We start from the raw sequence: 18550 nt of genomic DNA on the forward strand, positions 1-18550 counted from the left end.
TACCAGCAGTTCAGCCATATTATTGCTTATACGTTATTACTTTGGCACACAATTCTAATATTTTTTTCCAGCCAAAATAAATTAGGATACAGGGTGGGCAAGGCTTATTAGAGATCTGGAGAAGGCTTTCTTATGGAAAGGAAATTGCTATGGCAATAATGCAGTTTTTCTTAAACTCCTTTAAAAGTCTTTCAAGTTCTTTCCTTAAGAGGGTGGTGGTCAAAAGTTAGGTTTCAAGAGTTTAAAGAAGGATCAGAGGTTCTAGGAAAATGGAGGAAGTATAGATAACTTTTTTTCCCTAATCCTTACCTTCTGTCTTAGAGTTATTACTAAGTATTGGTTCTTAGGCAGAAGAGTAGTAAGAGCTAGGTAATTGGTTAAGTAACTTTCCCAGGGTCACATTGCTAAGAAGTGTCTGAACTTAGGACCTCCTTTCTCCAGGTCTGGCTCTCTATCCATTGAGCCACCTAACTGCCCCTTATAGATTACTTTCTGAAATTTTCTTAGAACACTCTTCAGGACCCTCTTTACTTGTTATTTAATTTCTGTTTACTCCATGAATTCCCTTGATAGAATTTAAGTTCCTTGAGGGCATGAGCCTTTCATATATATATGTGCTGCATAATATTTTTATTACTGGCTTGGATAAAGGCCAAGTTGGCAAGCACATCAAATCTGCAAACACACTAGATGACAAAGACACAATTGGAGATATTAACTTGTTGGAGCACCTAATAAGATAAAATTATCCATGGATAAATGTAAAGTTCACTAGGGTCCCAAAGAGCGGTTCCAAGTTTTCTGAATAAAGGGGGGGGCTGGTGGCAACCAACTCAGCATGGCTATGACACCCCAACAAGTGGTCCTAGGGTCCATTAAGAGAGGCATATGTTCTGAAAATCAGTCCTTTTGCCCTAGTTAGACCACATCTGGACCTCTAGCTGAAGAGAGCCCTGAGAGGGGTAACTAAGGTGATAAAAGATCTTGCATCTGTGACACCAGCCTGTAACAAAGTGCCCAACATGTTTCTAGAGCCACAAAATAGCTTGTTGAACAAGGAAGGGACATCAGCAGAGCTGGCCTGTAAAAAGAGGCCAGACTGCTCAAAACAGCACGTGGTGTCAAAGTTGGGTCTTTTACCTCTGAGATTCTTCCAAGAGGAAACAAATACTTTATACTTATAATGCTGGGTGATGTGGAGCAAATCAACAACCTTCAAAGTCCTTTGACACATTCTAGGGACAGGTAAAAGTGAGTCTAACAAGGCATTTAGTTCATTTTACAGATGGGGAAACAGACTGAGTGAGAAATAGGCTGGATTAATTTTGGCATTTACTGCCAACTAGAACGTATAAATCACAACCTGATTTATTGTTTGGTTGGTTTCTAGACGGAAGTGAGGAAATGTAAATAATGCAGTTCAAAGTTTTCAACTTTCTTTTTTGGAAATCCAGAGTCCCTCCAGCCCCTCCCCCACCCATTCAGAAGGCAAGCAATATAATTCCTATTATGCGTGTGAAGTCTTGCAAAACATATTAGTTACGTTTAAAGCTTTTAAGTTTTTGCCATTTCTTCTCGATTCTGGAAAGCCGGTTGCTAATTATTTTACCACCACGCAACTGAACTGGGGTACAAAACCTGAGCTGCCAGACGTCTGCGCATGCTTCGGGGAGCCAATGTGCTTAGAGGTCAACTACCGGAAGTTGGTGTTCCGATCGGGACAACTACATATCCCAGCGGGCTTTGCGTTCTGGCAGGTTGCCTGAGGTCACGTCCGCCGCAGTGGGCTGACTTCTTATTTCCGAAGTCGGGTCTGGCGAGTCAGGGTGAGCTGAGTTCCAGGGGTATCGGACCGGGCGGCCCTGAATTGTGAGGCGACAGTGGAGCAGAGCCGGGCCGGGGTCACTCGTGGTTAAATAGGCCGCGAAAGCCTCCGAGGTGCCCAGTCCGCTACAGCGAGCCCCCTTTACCCCCACGTGGAGAGAGGAGCGGCCTTACCCGTTTCCTGCCTCCGACCTCTCCTGTTCTCGCTGCGCTCAGCACAGGGCCCCCTGCCTGGGAGGGTGGGCAGGGCCCTAGGATTCCGCGAGCCGGCCAGGGAGGGCTTGCTTGTAAGATGCAGACCTTGGGGATCTAGTACCTTTTCTACCCCGGCTTGGACACTAGAATCATAAAATTATCGGTGGGGAATAGTTTTACTGAATTCAATGCCAGACCTGGGTTCAAATCTAGCCCTTGGCTTGTAATAGCACAGGAGAGGGAAAGGGTCTTGATCAAGTCCCTACGTATTGTTTTTCTCATCTGAAAAATGGGAATAATGATTGTGTTGAAGCTCAAAATAGATAAGGATGTAAAGTATTTTGGGAAAAAAACAACAAAGGATTGTGTATTGTTAGTTTGGACTGGGGGGTGGAGGCAGAAAGGGCCCTGACAGGCATTCTAGTTCTGTGTGGCCAAGGAGGGCAGGACTGAGGGTCAGAATTGTAAGGAGATTTAGATTCTATATAAGAACAAATTTACTACCCGCCGTTCCTGGACATCTTTAAATGCAATCCAGATAATTATTTACCCAGGGATAATATTTGTAGACAGGATTCCTGCTTAGTTAATGAGACTGGATCCCTGAGGGCCAGTTTCCAATTCTGAAGTTCAATGTGAGACCCTGTGTAAATTACCTAATGTCTGTCGGTTTTGTAAAACAAAAGATTTGGATTAGATGAACTTTATTTTTAAACTCTTAACCTAAGTCTATACTGTGTATTGGTTCCAAGTCCAAAGATCCATAATGGCTAGGCAAAGGGAGTTAAATGACTTGTCCAGGGTCATATACCTAGGAAGTGTCAGAAGTCAAAATTGAACCCAGGACCTTTCATCCCAGGGACTGGCTCTCAATCCATGGCACTACCTAGCTGCCTCCTCTTTTTTAAATATATTTTTCATGTATTTCATTAAATGTTACCAATTACATAAAAAAAATTTGCAATCATTTTTAAAAATTGAGTTCCAAATTCTCTCCCTTTCATCCCTCCCCTCTCCTTGACGAGGCAAGCAAAGTGATAGCAATTATACATGTGAAGTCAATGCAAAACATTTCCATATTAGCCATATTGCAAAAGAAAAACTACACCAAAAAAAGGTTCTTTCAATCTGCACTCAGGGTTCATCTGGTTTTCTCTTGAGGCAGATAACATTTTTTATCATGGGTCCTTTAAGAAGTGCCTTGATCAGCTAGAAAATGGGGGGGGGGGTCCCCTCCATTGGGGGAATGACTGAACAAATTGGAGTGTATGATGGTGCTTGAATACTATTATGCTGTAAGGAATGATAAACTGAAAAGATTTTCATGAACTGATGTGGAGTGAAATGAGCAGAACCAGAAGAACATTATACACAATAACTGAAGCATTGTGGAACGAACAAACATAATCAACTTTGCTACTAGTAGCAATGCAGTGATCTGGGACAATCCTGAGGGACTTAAGGAAAAAAAATGTTATCTATATTAAGAGAAAGAACTGTGGGAGTAGAAATACAGAAGAAAAATATTTGATTCATCTCTTGTTTATGATTTGGGGGTTTTAAGATTATTACAGTAAAAAATTATTGTTATGCTTTTAAAAAATTAATTTAAGTAGAATTTTTATTATGTTGATTTGACCTACCCATAAGCAATTAATGTTTATTCAGTTATTTATTTTTTAAACCCTTACTTACCTTCCACTTTAGAATCAATACTGTGTATTGGTTCCAAGGCAGAAGAGTGGTAAGGGCCAGGCAATGGGGGTTAAGTGACTTGCCCAGGATCACACAGAAGTGTCTGAATCTAGATTTGAACCTAGGAGCCATGTCACACATTTTTTGTCTCTGTTAAAATATATGTAAGTATCTTAATTTATATAGTGATATTTATATATTACATATATAAATATAATAGTATAAAAATGAATAATATGGAAATAGGTGTCAAGTGATAACAAATGTATAACAGTGGAATTGCTTGTCAGCCCTGGGAGAGAGGAGAAAAGGGAAGGAGAGAAAAGGAATCATGTAGCCATGAATAAGAATATTTTAAAATTTAAAAAGTTTTAAAAAGTTTTCAAGGAGAAAAAAAATGTATCTTGATCAAAGTAGCTACGGTTTTCACGTTTGATCATCCTTACACTATTGCTATTACTGTGTATAATGTTCAGTAAGTCTTCTCATGTTTTTTCTGAAACTATCCGGCCTGTCATTTCTTCTAGCCCAGCAGTATTCCATTACAATCATATACCATAACTTATTCGGCCATTCCGCAATTTATGGGCATCCCCGTGATTTCCAGTTATTTGCCACCCCCAAAAAGGGCTGCTATATTTTTGTACATATAGGCTCTTTGACCTTTGGGGTAGCTAGTAGTACTATGACTGACTGGGTCAAAGAACATGCAGTTTTATAGCTCTCTGGGCATCTCTAAGTCCCATCTGGCAGTAAAATCCCATATGCATAAATTAGAGCATGATGCCCGAGTTAAGCAATGATTCTTATTAGCCATGTAGCTAATCTTGAACTTCATTTCTCTCCCAGTCAGTGAAGTGCTTCTCAGAGTATTGGAGGTTTGGGGAGGTAGGGCTTGTTGAGACCAGTATACAGAGTTCAAGAAAAGTGGTCCACTCCCGAATTTTATCAGTCTCTGTACAATGTTTTCCTGGTTCTGCTCCTCTCGCTCTGCATCACTTCCTGGAGGTTGTTCCAGTCTCCATGGAACTTCTCCACTTTATTATTCCTTTGAGCACAATAGTATTCCATCACCAACATGTACCACAATTTGTTCAGCCATTCCCCAATTGATGGGCATTCCCTCATTTTCCAATTTTTTTGCCACCACAAGGAGCGCAGCTATGAATATTCTTGTACAAGTCTTTTTTCCTTATTATCTCTTTGGGATACAAACCCAGCAGTGCTATGGCTGGGTCAAAGGGCCCACTCCCGAATTTTACATCTGCACTTTCTCATTTTGAAACTTGAGTTTGGTGCTTTGGGAGACAATATTCCAGTATATCTTGTAGCATCCTTGTAATCCCCCCCATTACACTGGAAGTCAGAGATCCCTAGCACTGTGAGTATCTTAAGAGACACAATCAAGCATTTATTAAGCATACTGTGTGCCCAGTACTGTGCTAAGCACTGAAGACACAAAAAGAGGCAAAGGGCAGCCTCTACCCTCGGGCAGCTTACAGTCTTCTGGGGGGACCTACATGCAGATAAATACGTACAAAGTGAGTAATGAGCAGATAAACAGGACATAACTGAAAGAGGAAAAGCACTGGAATGAAGAGGGCTTAAGGAAGGCTCCCTGTAGAAGGTGGGATTGTAGCAGGGTCCCTGCATCGGTAGGGAGTGATTTTAGCAGGGACCTGAAAGTGAACTTTCTTAGGCATAGAGACTTCCAGGAAGCTTCTTACATCTGTGCAAATCAGTTACTCTGATGCGATTTAGGCTTGCAGAGTGGCTTGAGATGGGAAAGATTCAGAAACAGCCTCCGTCACCCAGACTGTACGTCTTCTTGTCTTTAATCAGGATGCCTGTACAGTAGGGGTAGGCAATGTTTATTTCATTGAATTGAATGTTTTTCAGAGAAGTGCTTATTGTGGGCAGGGACTCAAGAGTAAAAGCCTGGATGGTGGCAGTGTATGGTGGCTCTTTAGGAACTCCAGCCAACCGTGCAAATAAAGCAGGCAGTAGGTACCTGATGAACTGTATTTTAGTTTCTAAATCCTGGTCCAGGGAGACTCATTTTAATCAAGGGAGCCCTTCCTATATTATACTTGAGGGATGCAGCTCTTAGATGCTACATAATGTGATTTTCTCAAAGATGGATGTGCCTTGGTTCCTATCATAACTGGTTAGGGTTGTATAGAACCATAGTTAATAGATACAATTGCTAGTTTTGACCTGCCCTGCCTCTTCTCTTTGTCCCAAAAAGCTAAAGAGGCACCAGTTTGGGAAAATAACTTTTACTTATTACGAAGTGTCAGTTCCAAGGCAGAAGAGCTGTATAAGGGCTAGACAATTGAGTTGAGTCGAGTGACTTGGCCAGGGTCACACAGCTAGGACATGTCTGAGACCAGATTTGAACCCAGATCCTTCTGTCTCAGATCTGACTCTTTATCCACTGAGCCATCTGGGTGTCACTAAAAGTAATATTCTTAAGCTGTCAGTAAAACAGTGCTTTAAAGTTTAAAGTGCACAGCACTTTACCCATATTGCCTGAGTGGAGCCTTACAACAGCCTTGTGAGGTGGACAGGGAGCCCTTTGGGTTACTCTTTGGTTATTAATACTGAATTGAAAAAGGGGAGGGCACAGTCTCTGAGCTCCCATCTATAAAATGGGGTAGTATTTGGTGTATTATCTGTTGTCTTTATCTACTATCTATAAAAACAAATGTGAGCTCGGGACCAAGGGGGAACCCGTAGGCCCTACTCTGGGATGGGATGTTGCCCCCAGTAACATTTCATCTAGGAAGAGCAGGTTTGGGGAATAATGATGTCTCCCTCCAGGAGGCCACTGAAGCATATACAGAGATCCCCTAAAGCTACAGTATTAACTTGGAAAACCACACATTTCATGTTTTATTGTATCTTTATTTTGTTAACTATTCCCCAGTTGCATTTTAATCTAGTTGAGGCTGCACTTGGCAGGGTTGTAGGGGTCATGTGTGTGACTCTTCCGGTAGACATTACCAGGATCCACAGAGTAGGTTAGAAAAGGATTATTTTGGTTGGAGCAGATTGTATTCCTTTTTTTTAAAACCCTTATGTTGGTTGTATCTTAAAAGTTCTAAGACAGAAGAGCGACAAGGACTAAGCAATTAGGGTTAAACGACTTGCCCCGGGGTCACACAGCGAGGAAGTGGCTGAGGACAGATTTGAACCCAGAACTTCTCATCTCTACTTTTCATTTTCTGTGATGACTTATCAGATCTGATCCAGATTGAGATCAGGGCTTCTGCTTAGACCATGTGGCCTGCAGATGAAATTGCCCAACTGTGCTACACTCACTATAGCACGAGGCTACCCAAGCAGGGCAAGCCTGAGCCAGACCGAGAATGGACCTTGCTGGCAGCTGTGGTAAAGATGAGTTCTCCGGCAGAAGGTTCTCATGACCCCAGTATCTTACCAGGTGAGACTTTTTCTCTTCCACAAACCAACAGCAAATCTTTATTAAGGATGTAACTATGTGCCAAACACTAGGCTAGGTATTTAGAGAAAAAAGTGAGGCAGCTCCTGCCTGTAAGGAGCTTCCTTCTGTTCTAGTGGGAAAAAAGTGTCCACCAATAAGTAAATACAGAATGAGTTGGGTGTTTTAAACCCTCAGCTTCCATCTTAGGGTTAGTAGTGTGCATTGCTTTCAAGGCAGAAGGGCGGTGAGGGCTAGGCAATGGGGGTTAAGTGACTTGCCCAGAATCACACAGCTGGGAAGGGTCTGAGGCCAAATTTGAACCTCTCTGGCTCTCAATCCATAGAGCCACCTAGCTGAGAATCAGTTTTACCAAAGCTTTTAAGTTACTGCTCTGTTAGAATACCAGGGTGTAGTAAAATTATCTTTGTGTAATCCTCAAATGTTTGTCCCCCATTGGGTTTCACTGGGCTCTCCTTCGGTTTGCTACCATTCAAGATATTTGTCATTTTCTTGGGCATCAAGTTCTCCATCTGCAAAATGAAGGAGTTAGAAGATTCATCCTGAAAGGTCTTCTAGCGCTGACGTAGATGTCTACACTGCCCTGCTCACCTTTCCCAGGACCACAGTGGTTGGCTGGTACCAGATGTGCTGTTCATCACAGGACTCTTTTCTGGCAATAGGCCACTAAGTGACCTGACTCATTAAACCTGGGGAACATTTAGACAATGGGAACTCATTTGACAATTTGTTTTTCCCAGTCGCTAAGGAAGTTGTCTCCATGGGAACAGGAACGAAATGCATTGGCCTGTCCAAAATGAGAAAAAATGGTAAGCTGGGGTGGGAGCCATAGATTCTGACATCTTTGAAATGAGTGCCCATGCTGAGCTTGCTTCCTTTTGTGTTCCTAGCAAGAAACGAGGCCATTGCCAGCTGTAGCTAGCTGGGTGTTCAATGCTTAATTATTATTTAAGTCCAAGAGATGAAATGCCATTTAATGGAAAAAAATTAACTTCAGAAGGGGGAGGTTTGGTTTGGTTTTTTTAAGCAAATGAAATATTTACATAATTCTACCAAGGATTCCCTCTCATGTCTGGTGGCAGTCTCTAAAGAGGAATAAGGAGAGTATAACCATAACTTTTTGATACTTCTCTGTTCCAGGGGAAGCAAACAGAATCCAGGCACAGGGTGGGTGGGCTTCAGTGTGTAGATTCTCATGGGGATTTCAGCTGTTAAATTTGTCTTTACCTTTAGTGCTTTTCTTCTAAGTCTGTTCCCTGTGCTCCACAGGTTCTCACTATCACAGGTAGAACAGCATCAGGGCCATTCCAGGTTATAGAGATTACAAGAAAGCTGTTTTTCCCGTTAGGACAATGGGCACATCAGAGGCAGTGGGCAGCCATGGGTATGTTAGGTTGCTGAAGAGAGCCTTACTCCCCTGTGTCAGCAGCTCTCATTGCAGGTAGGAAAACATTTTTAGCCCCCAAACATAAGCATATTGTAAGTAAAAGCATCAGGTATGCTACAGATCAGAGACAGGGCCCTCACCATTAAAGATTTGCTCCTACTGTACCATCGTTGTGATGGAGTCTTGAAGCATTAATAGTGAGTGTGATTGGTCCAAAGTGCTGGAGGAAGGCTCTTTTCTGTTTCTGGGGCTTAAGGCAAGAAATGGATTGTGGTACTGGGGAGAGAGGGGGGAACCTTCTTCAAGTTCTCTATGACCTCACAGGGTTTCCCATTTTTGCCACAGGAGATATCCTCAATGACAGTCATGCTGAGGTCATAGCCAAGAGGAGCTTCCAGAGGTGATGTGTTAAAACTTCTTTTAAAACTATTTCTGCCTTATATCTAAAAAAGTTTCATGTCTTGCTCAGCAGACTGATCGTGGTATGGGTATTCTCATGCCACTGAGTAGGAGTTCTTAAGAATAGTGCCTGAAGGGTCAGTAAATAGATTTCATGGGCTCTCTGAACTTGGATGGGAAAAAGATTATATGTTTATACTTCATCAGTCTTTCCTGAAATTTAGCTTTCCTTCAATTATAAATTTCTTTAAAATATACAATTCTGAGAAAAAAGTCCAAATAATATTCAACAGACTGCCCAAGGAGGCCATAAATCACACAAAAATATTGGGTCCCTGCCCTAAAGCAGCAAAGTGGATAGAAAGCCAGGCCTAGAGATGGGTGGTCCTGGCCTCAGACACTTCCTAGCTATGTGACCTTGGGCAAGTCACTTAACCCCCATTGCCTAGCCCTTACTGCTCTTCTGCCTTGGAACCGACATTCCAAGACAGAAGATAAGGATTATAAGAGAGTAAGCAGCTTGAGAACAGGGAATGCTTTTGATTTTGCCTTGTATCCCCAGTGCTTAGCACAGTGCCTGGCACATAGTAAGTGCTTAATGTTAATTGGTTCATACTCACCTGGTAGATTTTTTAAAATAACTTCTGCAAGGATCAAGACCCACTCAGTCACTCACTGGGCTTTGCCTCCTCACCCAATATTGCTTGGCCCACGATGTTTTCATATTCTCAATACTGTTAGTTTAAGTGAAGTCAAGAATCTTTTGGCACTGGGCCCTAATTTACCTTTGAGTCTTCATTACCATATTATATACAGCCAACATAAAAAGCTAAGTAAGGCCAGACTCCACCTTTGCCTAGAGAGAAACTTCATAGTAATTGCTCTGCTGCCACAGATAATGGTAGGTCTGCAGGAAGGACCACTCACTCTTCTACAAGAAATCCATCACCCTGACTGTTGAGGTGAGAGAGGAGGTTTAGATAAAATGGACAGCATTCTACTGAACCTGAAGAAGAGGGGGTGCTTTGATCAGAGGGCAGCAGGGATGGCCTTCCACACCAGACCACAACTCCTTCCTCAGGGAGCCTCCAACCATGTTCTTCCCTGGCAGGTACCTGCTCCATCAGCTCAGGAGTGCAGTCAGCCTGCAAGCAGACAGTATCTTTATGCCAGGAACCAAGACCGGAATGTGGAAGCTCAAACCAGACTTGCATTTTGTTTTTTTTTCTAGCCACACTCCATGTGAGTATAATGGACTATTTATATTTTCAATATACCCCATTTTCTTTTCTTACTGATGTTCAGAGTTTACATTTATTTTTTAAGTTTAATAAAAGCTACAATATTGCATGCCTTTTAAAGTGTCCTTAAGCCAAGGTCTCTCCATTTATCTCCTGGATCAATGTGGTTATGTCAGTTTAATGTCAATGTCCTTATTTATTATAGTCTGTTTATATAGGCAGGATCATCACTACCTTAATCAGATTATGGAAAGATATAACCATTGGGAGGTTCAGAAAGAAAATGTTCATTTCCTTAAAAAAATTCATTAGAACAAAATTCATTTTAATATTAGCTCCATAGTTAACAAATTCTTCACATTCTTTATCTCATTTGCTCATCACAAGTAGAGTGATCAGAAGAATCATTACTTTACAAATGGGGAAACTGGGGCTCCAGAAGTGAAGGACTTGCTCATGTTGTTACAGCTAGTAAATAAAAAAGCTGGCATTTGGACCTAGATCTACTGAGATGAAGTCAAGTATTCTTTTCCACCATACTGTTCTTATAATGGCCTGTATCATGGCCACCATAACAGAATCCAATAGACAAGCCCTAGTGTATGACTCACTATTATGTGTGGCAAAGAAATACAATGGAAAGAATATCATCTTTTAAACCTAACCTTAGACAAGTCACATTATCTTGGTGAGAGTTAGTTTCTTCATGTTGGCTATTCTTGTACAATCTTCCCCCACAAGGCTGTTGTGAAAATGAAATAAAATAAAATCTGTAAAGCACTTTATAAACTGGGAAGTGTCAGGTAAAAATCAGCTGCTATATTTGTTCTAGCAAGCAATATTCTATACAGCCAACGAGGGTGAACAAGTCCCCAGGAAGTGTGTTCATTTCACTTATCACATAATGACGGAGGCACATAAAGGGGCAGGATAATTGAGAGCAGCTTGAAGCTGGTCAGGAGGGAATCAGCCTTCTAATCTGGCACTGAATTTTCATCTGGAGTAGAAACCGCAAATGTTTTTAAGATCACTTGGGGAACCCCTTGGCAGAGGTGGGAGATGTTTTCAGGCTTTTTTGGTATTTGATTTCGTTTTCTCTTTTTCTTTTCCTTACAAATATTCTTCATCTTGAGGCTACTTTCTGAGAGGAAAAAGATACTGGGAGAAATTTAAGCAATGTGAAAACAAAAACTCCTTAATATCTTCACGAAAGCATTGCTTGGTGTGGGGAGGATCAGGATTCGTTCCCCATTTTGAGTACAGATTCAGGGTCAAGTGTGATGTCATGAGCCAGAATATCCATTTAAACATCCAGACAGAGCACGTGGTATGGAATTTCACCTGAGGCATTTTTTTTCTCTGCCTCAGTTGTCATGTCACCAAAAAACGATCTCTAATCTTGCCAAGCTCATGTGTGGGCTGGGAGGGCTGGAGATATGTGTACTAATTTCGGGTTTCTTTAGGAAGACAGAATAGAAACACCCAGTAGTTAAAGAGGTTATCTTGCTCACAGCTGCATATCATTCTTTACTGAGCTTTGGTTTTCTTGGCATAATTTCTAGGACTATATATTCATCAGAATATCTCTAATCTCCTCTTTTGTAGTAAGGATAGTGAAAATAGTCCTTATCTTATCTTAGAGAATGTTTTCCCTTGCAGGTGGGGATGCCTCCATCATCCCAATGCTTGAGCTTGAAGACCAACCTTGCTCTCCAGTCCGTAGTGATGAAACAATTAGCCAATCAGCAGAGGCCATTGGTGATCCTGTGGTGCTAGAAAATAAAAGGAAATGTGAAGCAGTCCCTGCCCACCTTGTAACTAAAAGGATGAGGACAGAGCCTAGGGATCTTTCTGGAGAGGTCCCCAGTGATAGAGCCATGGATTATTCTCCTGGGAAACACGGAACTTTACAAACCTCCCTAGATGCCAGCAATCTCAGTCCTACAGCAAATGGACCAGCAGCTACTAAGGGGACTGTCCCAGTTGGTGCTAAAGTAGTGGATATTTATAGAACTGGAGCAAAATGTGTGCCAGGGGAAGCTGGAGATACTCAGAAACCTGGTATAGAATATCACCGGGTGGGATTACTTCGAGTGAAGCCAGGTCGAGGAGACCGAACCTGTTCTATGTCCTGTAGTGACAAGCTTGCAAGATGGAATGTGCTTGGGTGCCAAGGGGCCCTGCTGATGCACTTCCTGGAAGAGCCCGTCTACTTAGCCGCTCTGGTCATAGGAAAGTGCCCTTACAGTCCTGAGGCCATGAAGAGAGCCGTGATTGACAGGTAAGAGAATGACCCCCCGTTGAGGAGGGGCAGCCAAGAACCATGTCTGTGTGGTAGATATGCGAGGGGAGCTTACCTTGTTATACACCACTTTCCAGTTACAGAACACTTGACCTTATCTGAGCCCCCCAACAAACCTGGGAAGCACAGAGTGTGGCTGTATTATTATCTTCCTTGTACAGATGTTCAAAGAGGTTATATGTGACTCAGCCAGAATCATACATCTAGTTAATGGTGGAGCCAAGACTCAAGACTCAAACCTTTTTTCTAACTCTTAAGTATGTGCTTCTCTGAATTCACAATTGATTGACCTTTCTAAGGTAAGGGCCAAACTGTGGCAAGCTCAGGTTAGCTCCTCCCCAGGAGAGCGTGAGGACATTATACTCTTCCACGTGCAGCACCAACTCTGACCAGGATGGGAGTGGGGAGGCAGTACACTCTGTAGGCCATAGACTTCGTTCTGAGGTTCTCTGGTGATTTGTCCTTCTGACATATTTAGAGAGAAGACACAAGAAAAAGTGAAACTGCCCTTTCAAAGTAGAAGGCCATCTTTTGATTCTGACCATTATCTAGGTGTATTGTTTTAGATTTAAGTTTACCCAGAAAGCTATTATTTTCAGATTGACTACTGTTAAACTAGGGATCTCTACTCACATCCAAAAAAAAACTCCATCTCCCTGCTGTCGTTTCATGATTCTGTTGATGGGATTTCTGGACATTTAAGGAAGTTGCCTCTACTTCTCAGTCTTCGGGAAGTCTGGGGCAGGAGGTAAGAGAGAAGATGGGAACCCCATTTGTGCCAAATGATGAATTTTTTTCCCCATAACTAGATGTCAGCATGTGTCCAGTTTGCCCAGAGGCTTCCAGGTCCAAGAGCTGAAAATGCTTCAATCAAATTTGTTGTTTGAGCATAGCCGCCGTGCAGTTCAGGCAAAGAGAACTAATTGCCCAGGGAAAGTTGTTCCTTGTGGGGCTGGTGAGTGACCTGACCTTTTCCCATTGATACTCTGGGATTCAGTTTGCAGAGTGAAGAATTTATCTAGCAGTGTCCTTCTCTGAGACTTCCCTGTCCAGTCCATCAGGTAGCCTCTTGTAGACTGCAGCACAAGCAACCATTCTTCTCACCAATCAGATTTTCTCTCCATCAGCTCCAAAAAACAAAACAAATTAAACAAAGAAAAACCAGACCCTTTTCACACTAAAAGTCCAGAAAATGGTCATACATGGATTCTTTAGTGTCGTCTCTCATTATATTATTGGCAATGTTCAAGGATCTATCTGGGGATTTTTTTTGTGTGTACTTATTTTTACCAATACATGTTACAGTCCCAACGATAACTTCTAGAATTGCTGTGGTCAAAAATCCCTTCCACATTCAGAGTGGGGATAAGCCCCCCCCAAACTGAGCCAGTCTGCCTTTATAGCCGGAGAGAATGTGTCAGAGCTTGGGCTGTACTGATAGAACCTTCAGGAGCCCAATCTATAGTCTCCGCCATGCCATAAGAAGGCATCAAAATGGGACTTAGTGGAGGAAAATGCCATGGATCTTATTGGACCCTCCCCATCTCTTACCCTGGTCATCATTAACTCCCACATAATATATTAGTAATGTCTTTAGCACAGTACAGCCTCCATGCTAGGCAACATTGACTTGGTGATCTGTGTCTTCTCACAGCCATAAGTTGGAGTGCAGTCCCAGAAGAGCCGCTTGATGTGACCTGCAATGGTTTCAGGCAGGGAGCTACAAGGAAGAGTATTGGAAGCCTTCAAACCAGGTGTGCTATCTGGAGGCGGGTGTGCAGTAATGCTGCATCTTGAGGCTTTCCTCTGACTTAAATGAACTTCCTCTCATTTTTATAGGAGCCTTGGGCTGAATGTTGAGGCTATAAATAGAAAAGCAAGAGAAGTCTCTGCTAACAAGGAGCATTCTAATGAGGAAAACCCAAAGAAAAGAGGTGGCTTCCAAGCTGATTAAGGACTCAGTGATTGTTGGGGGTCCTGACAGGGCAGAAAACCTAAAGAGTCTTTCTCCCCAAACACTACTTTTTAACAGATTCTGCAGGACCTTCACATAAATTAGACATGGGTAGAAGCTCACAGATGCCATTTGGTCCAACCCATATTTGAATCGGAATCTCATCTACAATGCAAGGAATCACCGAGGTTTTATTTAGACTCCTAGTGTGGAGGAGTCCCATGCCCCTCTCTCTCCAGTTGTTAGGATGGTCTTTACTAAATATCTGGACAATCACATCTTGTCCCAACTATTTTAGAGAAGGCCTTGAATAGTCTTGGTGTGTTTATACTAGTGTTTGGGGAATAAGCTTTTCTAGGCTTGATGGTCGTTTCATATTCTCATCAAAATAGTTCTTAGCATACAACAGTATTATTTTCATCCCTTCCAGTCTGCTTGTTGCTGTCTAAAGAAACCTAGCCTGCATCTCTATAGTTTTAGTTACAAACAGTCTAGTAGGAACTAGGTTCTAAAACAGTGCTCTTAGGCTTTTTTGTTTGGTAGGCTGGTGAAACCTATGGATTCCTTCTCTGAATTATGTTTTTAAATGCTTCAAATAAAATACATAAGATTACATGAGAAATAGTTACCAAATTTTTTAAAAAATAAAGTCATGGCTCTCGGGTTAAGAATCCCTGATTCTAGCCTAATTGCCAGGGTTTCTACGGGGCCTAGGCAGTAGGAAGTCTTCACCCACTGGCACCAAAGACAGGACTAGGGGTTTTGTCTATTTAGGAGCCAATTTGTCACTTGCCCAGACTACTTGTGGGTTCTAAATCACTAGGGCCATCCTTGGCAATCTTATCAGACCCATTTGCAACCAAGAACTTTCTGTCTGGATTTCTCAATAGTGCCATTACTGAGTCGGTAATGTCATTTAGCCAATTAGTTACTATAGTAGTTTGTATCTAGATAAACTTTCCAGACTAGAAGCCAGCTCTGGCCAGGGAGCTCTAGTTCTCAAAGGGTCCATCTCATGATGGAGAGACCAGATACATGAGCAATACAGAACTGTAGAGCCACATCCTATTGGAGATGTCTTTGGTGAAAGTACAGCAGCCATTTGTGCTATACTTGTTCCTATCCCAACGTTTTTGCTAATGCTATCCACTTTTCATACCTGGCAAATGATATCCCCATGCCCCCCAGTAAGAACCTTTACTGCTTTACCCAGCTCGCAGCTCTTCCATGAGGCCTTCTCATTAGCAGAGCCAGCCTCTGAATTCTTAGAGCAGTTTGTATACACAAGGGAGCACTTACTTCATGCTGTCCCATAGTCCTAGCTCCTGAGGAGGAAGCTGTGGCCATTGGAGGAGTAATGAATCATCTGTGTCTTGTGTTGTACCTAGCACAGCACTGGGCATATATACTCAATATTCAGTGACTAGTTGTTGCCGTTTTTCTTCTCTTGAATAGATCCAAAGTCTGTAAGGTGGAACTCTTCAACCTGTTCCAGAATCTGGTGAGCGGTATTTCTGAGAGCAAGCGACCTGAATCTCTCAGGTAATTAACACCTTGTCACTCTGAAAAGACTATTTTGTGGGGCTGTTAATATTTAAGAATTTTTCTTCTGGGAGGATGAGTGCCTGAGAGCTTATTGCAGATAACTGTCCCAACTTACTAGCAGGCATTTATTTTACTCCTTTTTCCTCCATCTTTCTTAGAACATAATTCATATGACTGACATTGGGGTGATGGAGTGGGGAAGGAGTCTGCTGGTTCTAAAACCTAGAGGGGATCCCACAGTGAGTTGCAAATGAGAGCCAGGATTAGAAATTTGGGTAAGGCTATCATTGATTGGCTTTTACTGAACCGTAATCAGATTTACACTGTAAAAATCAATTCTCAGAGTAGACATACTCCTTTGCTGTTTTGAATTTTCTGTAAGGAGCCTCCTTTTTTATTCCCATCAGTGACTTGCTTTCTCACAGGAATTTAAATAGTTCCTAGACAGGAGCCCAGAACCTAAACCTTCTAGGTCAGGACAACAGGAGAGCTGGACCCTCACTGAAAAGGGGCTGTCTAAAAGGGATCAAGTGGGAGCAGCTGAGTGGCTCAGTGGATTGAGAGTCACACCTAAAGATGGGAGGTCCTGGGTTCAGTTCTGGCCTCAGACACTTTCTAGCTGTGTGACCCTGGGCAAGTCACTTAACCCCCATTGCCTAGCCCTTACCACTCTTCTGCCGTAGAACCAATACCCAAGTATTTATTCTAAGATGGAAGATAAGGGTTAAAAAAAATAAAATTGAAAATAAAGGGATGGAGCTACATGTTGCTGCCCTATATCTTCAGTGTCTGGATTGCCAGCAGCCTCCCAGAGGCAGTTACGTCGTAAGATACTTGTCTTTTTTATACAGGGGAATTGACTGCATTAAAGCTGGGACCATTTTAACAGTCTTAGGTTGTACCCAGTGAAGACAGTGCTTTCCAGCACAGGCTGGATGCCTTGTCTGGCAAAGGATGGGATGAGAGGGGCATTAATAGAATTACTGAGTTATGTGCTTAGTTACAGGAAAAAGGTTTTTGCTGTGAAGGGTGTCTTAGCAAATCACCAGCTAAGAACAAAGGAGGTCAGATTTAGTGTTAACAAAGAACATTCATAAATAATTTTTCATGTTAGAGATGGAAGGAACTTTGACAATCATCTCAACCAAAGCCCTCATCTTACAATGGAAGGACTCAAGTCCGGGGGAAAAAAACAAAACCTTTTCAGTGTACCTGAGCATCCTAACTGTGCCTCAGTGACCACCCTTCCACAGAAACTGGTGTCCTAGAAAGGGTGGAGAGCAATCAGAATCCCTGTTAGGAGAGCTGACTGTGTCTGGTAAAGGCCCCGATGTCTGTCCTCTGCGTCAGTGCACAAACAAGGTGGCTGGAAAGTTATTATTGTCTGTGCTAACTGAGCCAGATCATAAATCATATTGAGAAAACTGGGCCAAGAAGTAGGTGCAACTGTTTGTATTTATTTTACTCCAGCAGAATCTGTCATCATGATAGCGATTAATATTGTTACCCTAAAGTGCTCCTTGGTAAACTACTCTAACAATCAGTGAGAGTTGCTGTATTGGTCCAGTTGTTTCAGTCTGGTCATAATGGATAAAATAATGTGCAGGAAGAGCTTTTATGTATGGGTGTGTGTTTGCATTAGGGGCAAGAATCTGGAAACATACTGGGAGTACAAGGAGGCAGCAGCCAGCTACCAGGAAGCCTGGAAGACACTTCAGAAGCAGGCATTTGGTTCCTGGATCAGAAATTCACCAGATTACCATCAGTTTAAATGAGAAGACAAAATCTGCACTAAGCCATTCGAAACAGGGTGCTTTCCAGCCTCTGTCCCACACAGACACTGAACAAATCTCGGCTCTTCTGTTAACTAAGGAAAGTAAATCTTTGGTCCAAGGATTTTAAAGTGTTTGGCCTGTGCAGAGTCAGTAAAATGGCATCTTGAAAAGATCTGATGTGTTTTCTCAAATGACTGTCACACGTTGTGGTAGGATCCTAGACAACATCCCAAACTGCCCCCCCCCCCACCATTTTTTGAATAAATATGTTTGAAAAGTACTGATCTGCAGCTTCCATCTGTTTAATCAGATCTTAGTGAAGCCTATTTTTGTGCTGAGTGAAACAAATCTCAGCAGGGAAGTTGGAGCCTTGCCTTATGAGGAAATGGCCTTCTCCTCAGGCAGGCAGATGACAGACCAAAGTTATCTCTTTCATAAAAGAAGATCTCTGCAACCAGAAAGTATAAACTTTATGCTTTACTACCAGAAGAGAACATATTTCTCCTTATGATTTCCAATTTTAAAATTATCTTCTCCAAAGAGATAATGTTCCAACTTGTACTGGTGCTTAAGGACCTGGACCCATCAAGGTATATAAAAATTTGAGGAAGGCTTAGATAGCTTTATTTATAATAATTCCACTAAATTAGTTTGTGGAGAGAGTCAATTTAATGTTGCTTCAATTCTTGGTGTTCTGTGGATTCTAATCCTCCTCCCAGGAAAAAGCAACATTTTAAAGTTTTGCTTTGATTTAGTTTACCTCATATTAT

General features: G+C 42.1%; 1 protein-coding gene across 6 annotated transcripts; it reads left to right on the forward strand.

The window, feature by feature from the left end:
* The first annotated feature begins 1665 nt into the window (after nucleotides 1-1665).
* Nucleotides 1666-18060, forward strand: ADAT1 (adenosine deaminase tRNA specific 1). 6 transcript variants are annotated; one of them, XR_008917847.1, is made up of 12 exons: nucleotides 1730-1826; nucleotides 6959-7159; nucleotides 7918-7986; nucleotides 8910-8964; nucleotides 10075-10205; nucleotides 11864-12485; nucleotides 13316-13461; nucleotides 14161-14260; nucleotides 14346-14440; nucleotides 15916-16002; nucleotides 16164-16280; nucleotides 17648-17780. XR_008917847.1 is itself a non-coding variant. In XM_007477393.3 (10 exons), the coding sequence occupies exons 2-10, from the start codon at nucleotides 6997-6999 to the stop codon at nucleotides 17778-17780; spliced, it is 1506 nt and encodes a 501-aa protein (XP_007477455.2). In that variant the 5' UTR covers nucleotides 1666-1826; nucleotides 6959-6996; the 3' UTR covers nucleotides 17781-18060. The 6 variants fall into 6 exon arrangements, 4 of the variants coding, with proteins under 4 accessions (XP_007477455.2, XP_056680447.1, XP_056680473.1 ...); XR_008917848.1 differs by lacking the exon at nucleotides 14346-14440 and having other exon boundaries at nucleotides 1731-1826; XM_007477393.3 differs by lacking the exons at nucleotides 14346-14440; nucleotides 16164-16280 and having other exon boundaries at nucleotides 1666-1826; nucleotides 17648-18060.
* The last annotated feature ends 490 nt before the right edge of the window (nucleotides 18061-18550 follow it).

This window comes from Monodelphis domestica, chromosome 1 (assembly GCF_027887165.1).
Source record: "Monodelphis domestica isolate mMonDom1 chromosome 1, mMonDom1.pri, whole genome shotgun sequence".
Taxonomy (NCBI): Eukaryota; Metazoa; Chordata; class Mammalia; order Didelphimorphia; family Didelphidae; genus Monodelphis; species Monodelphis domestica.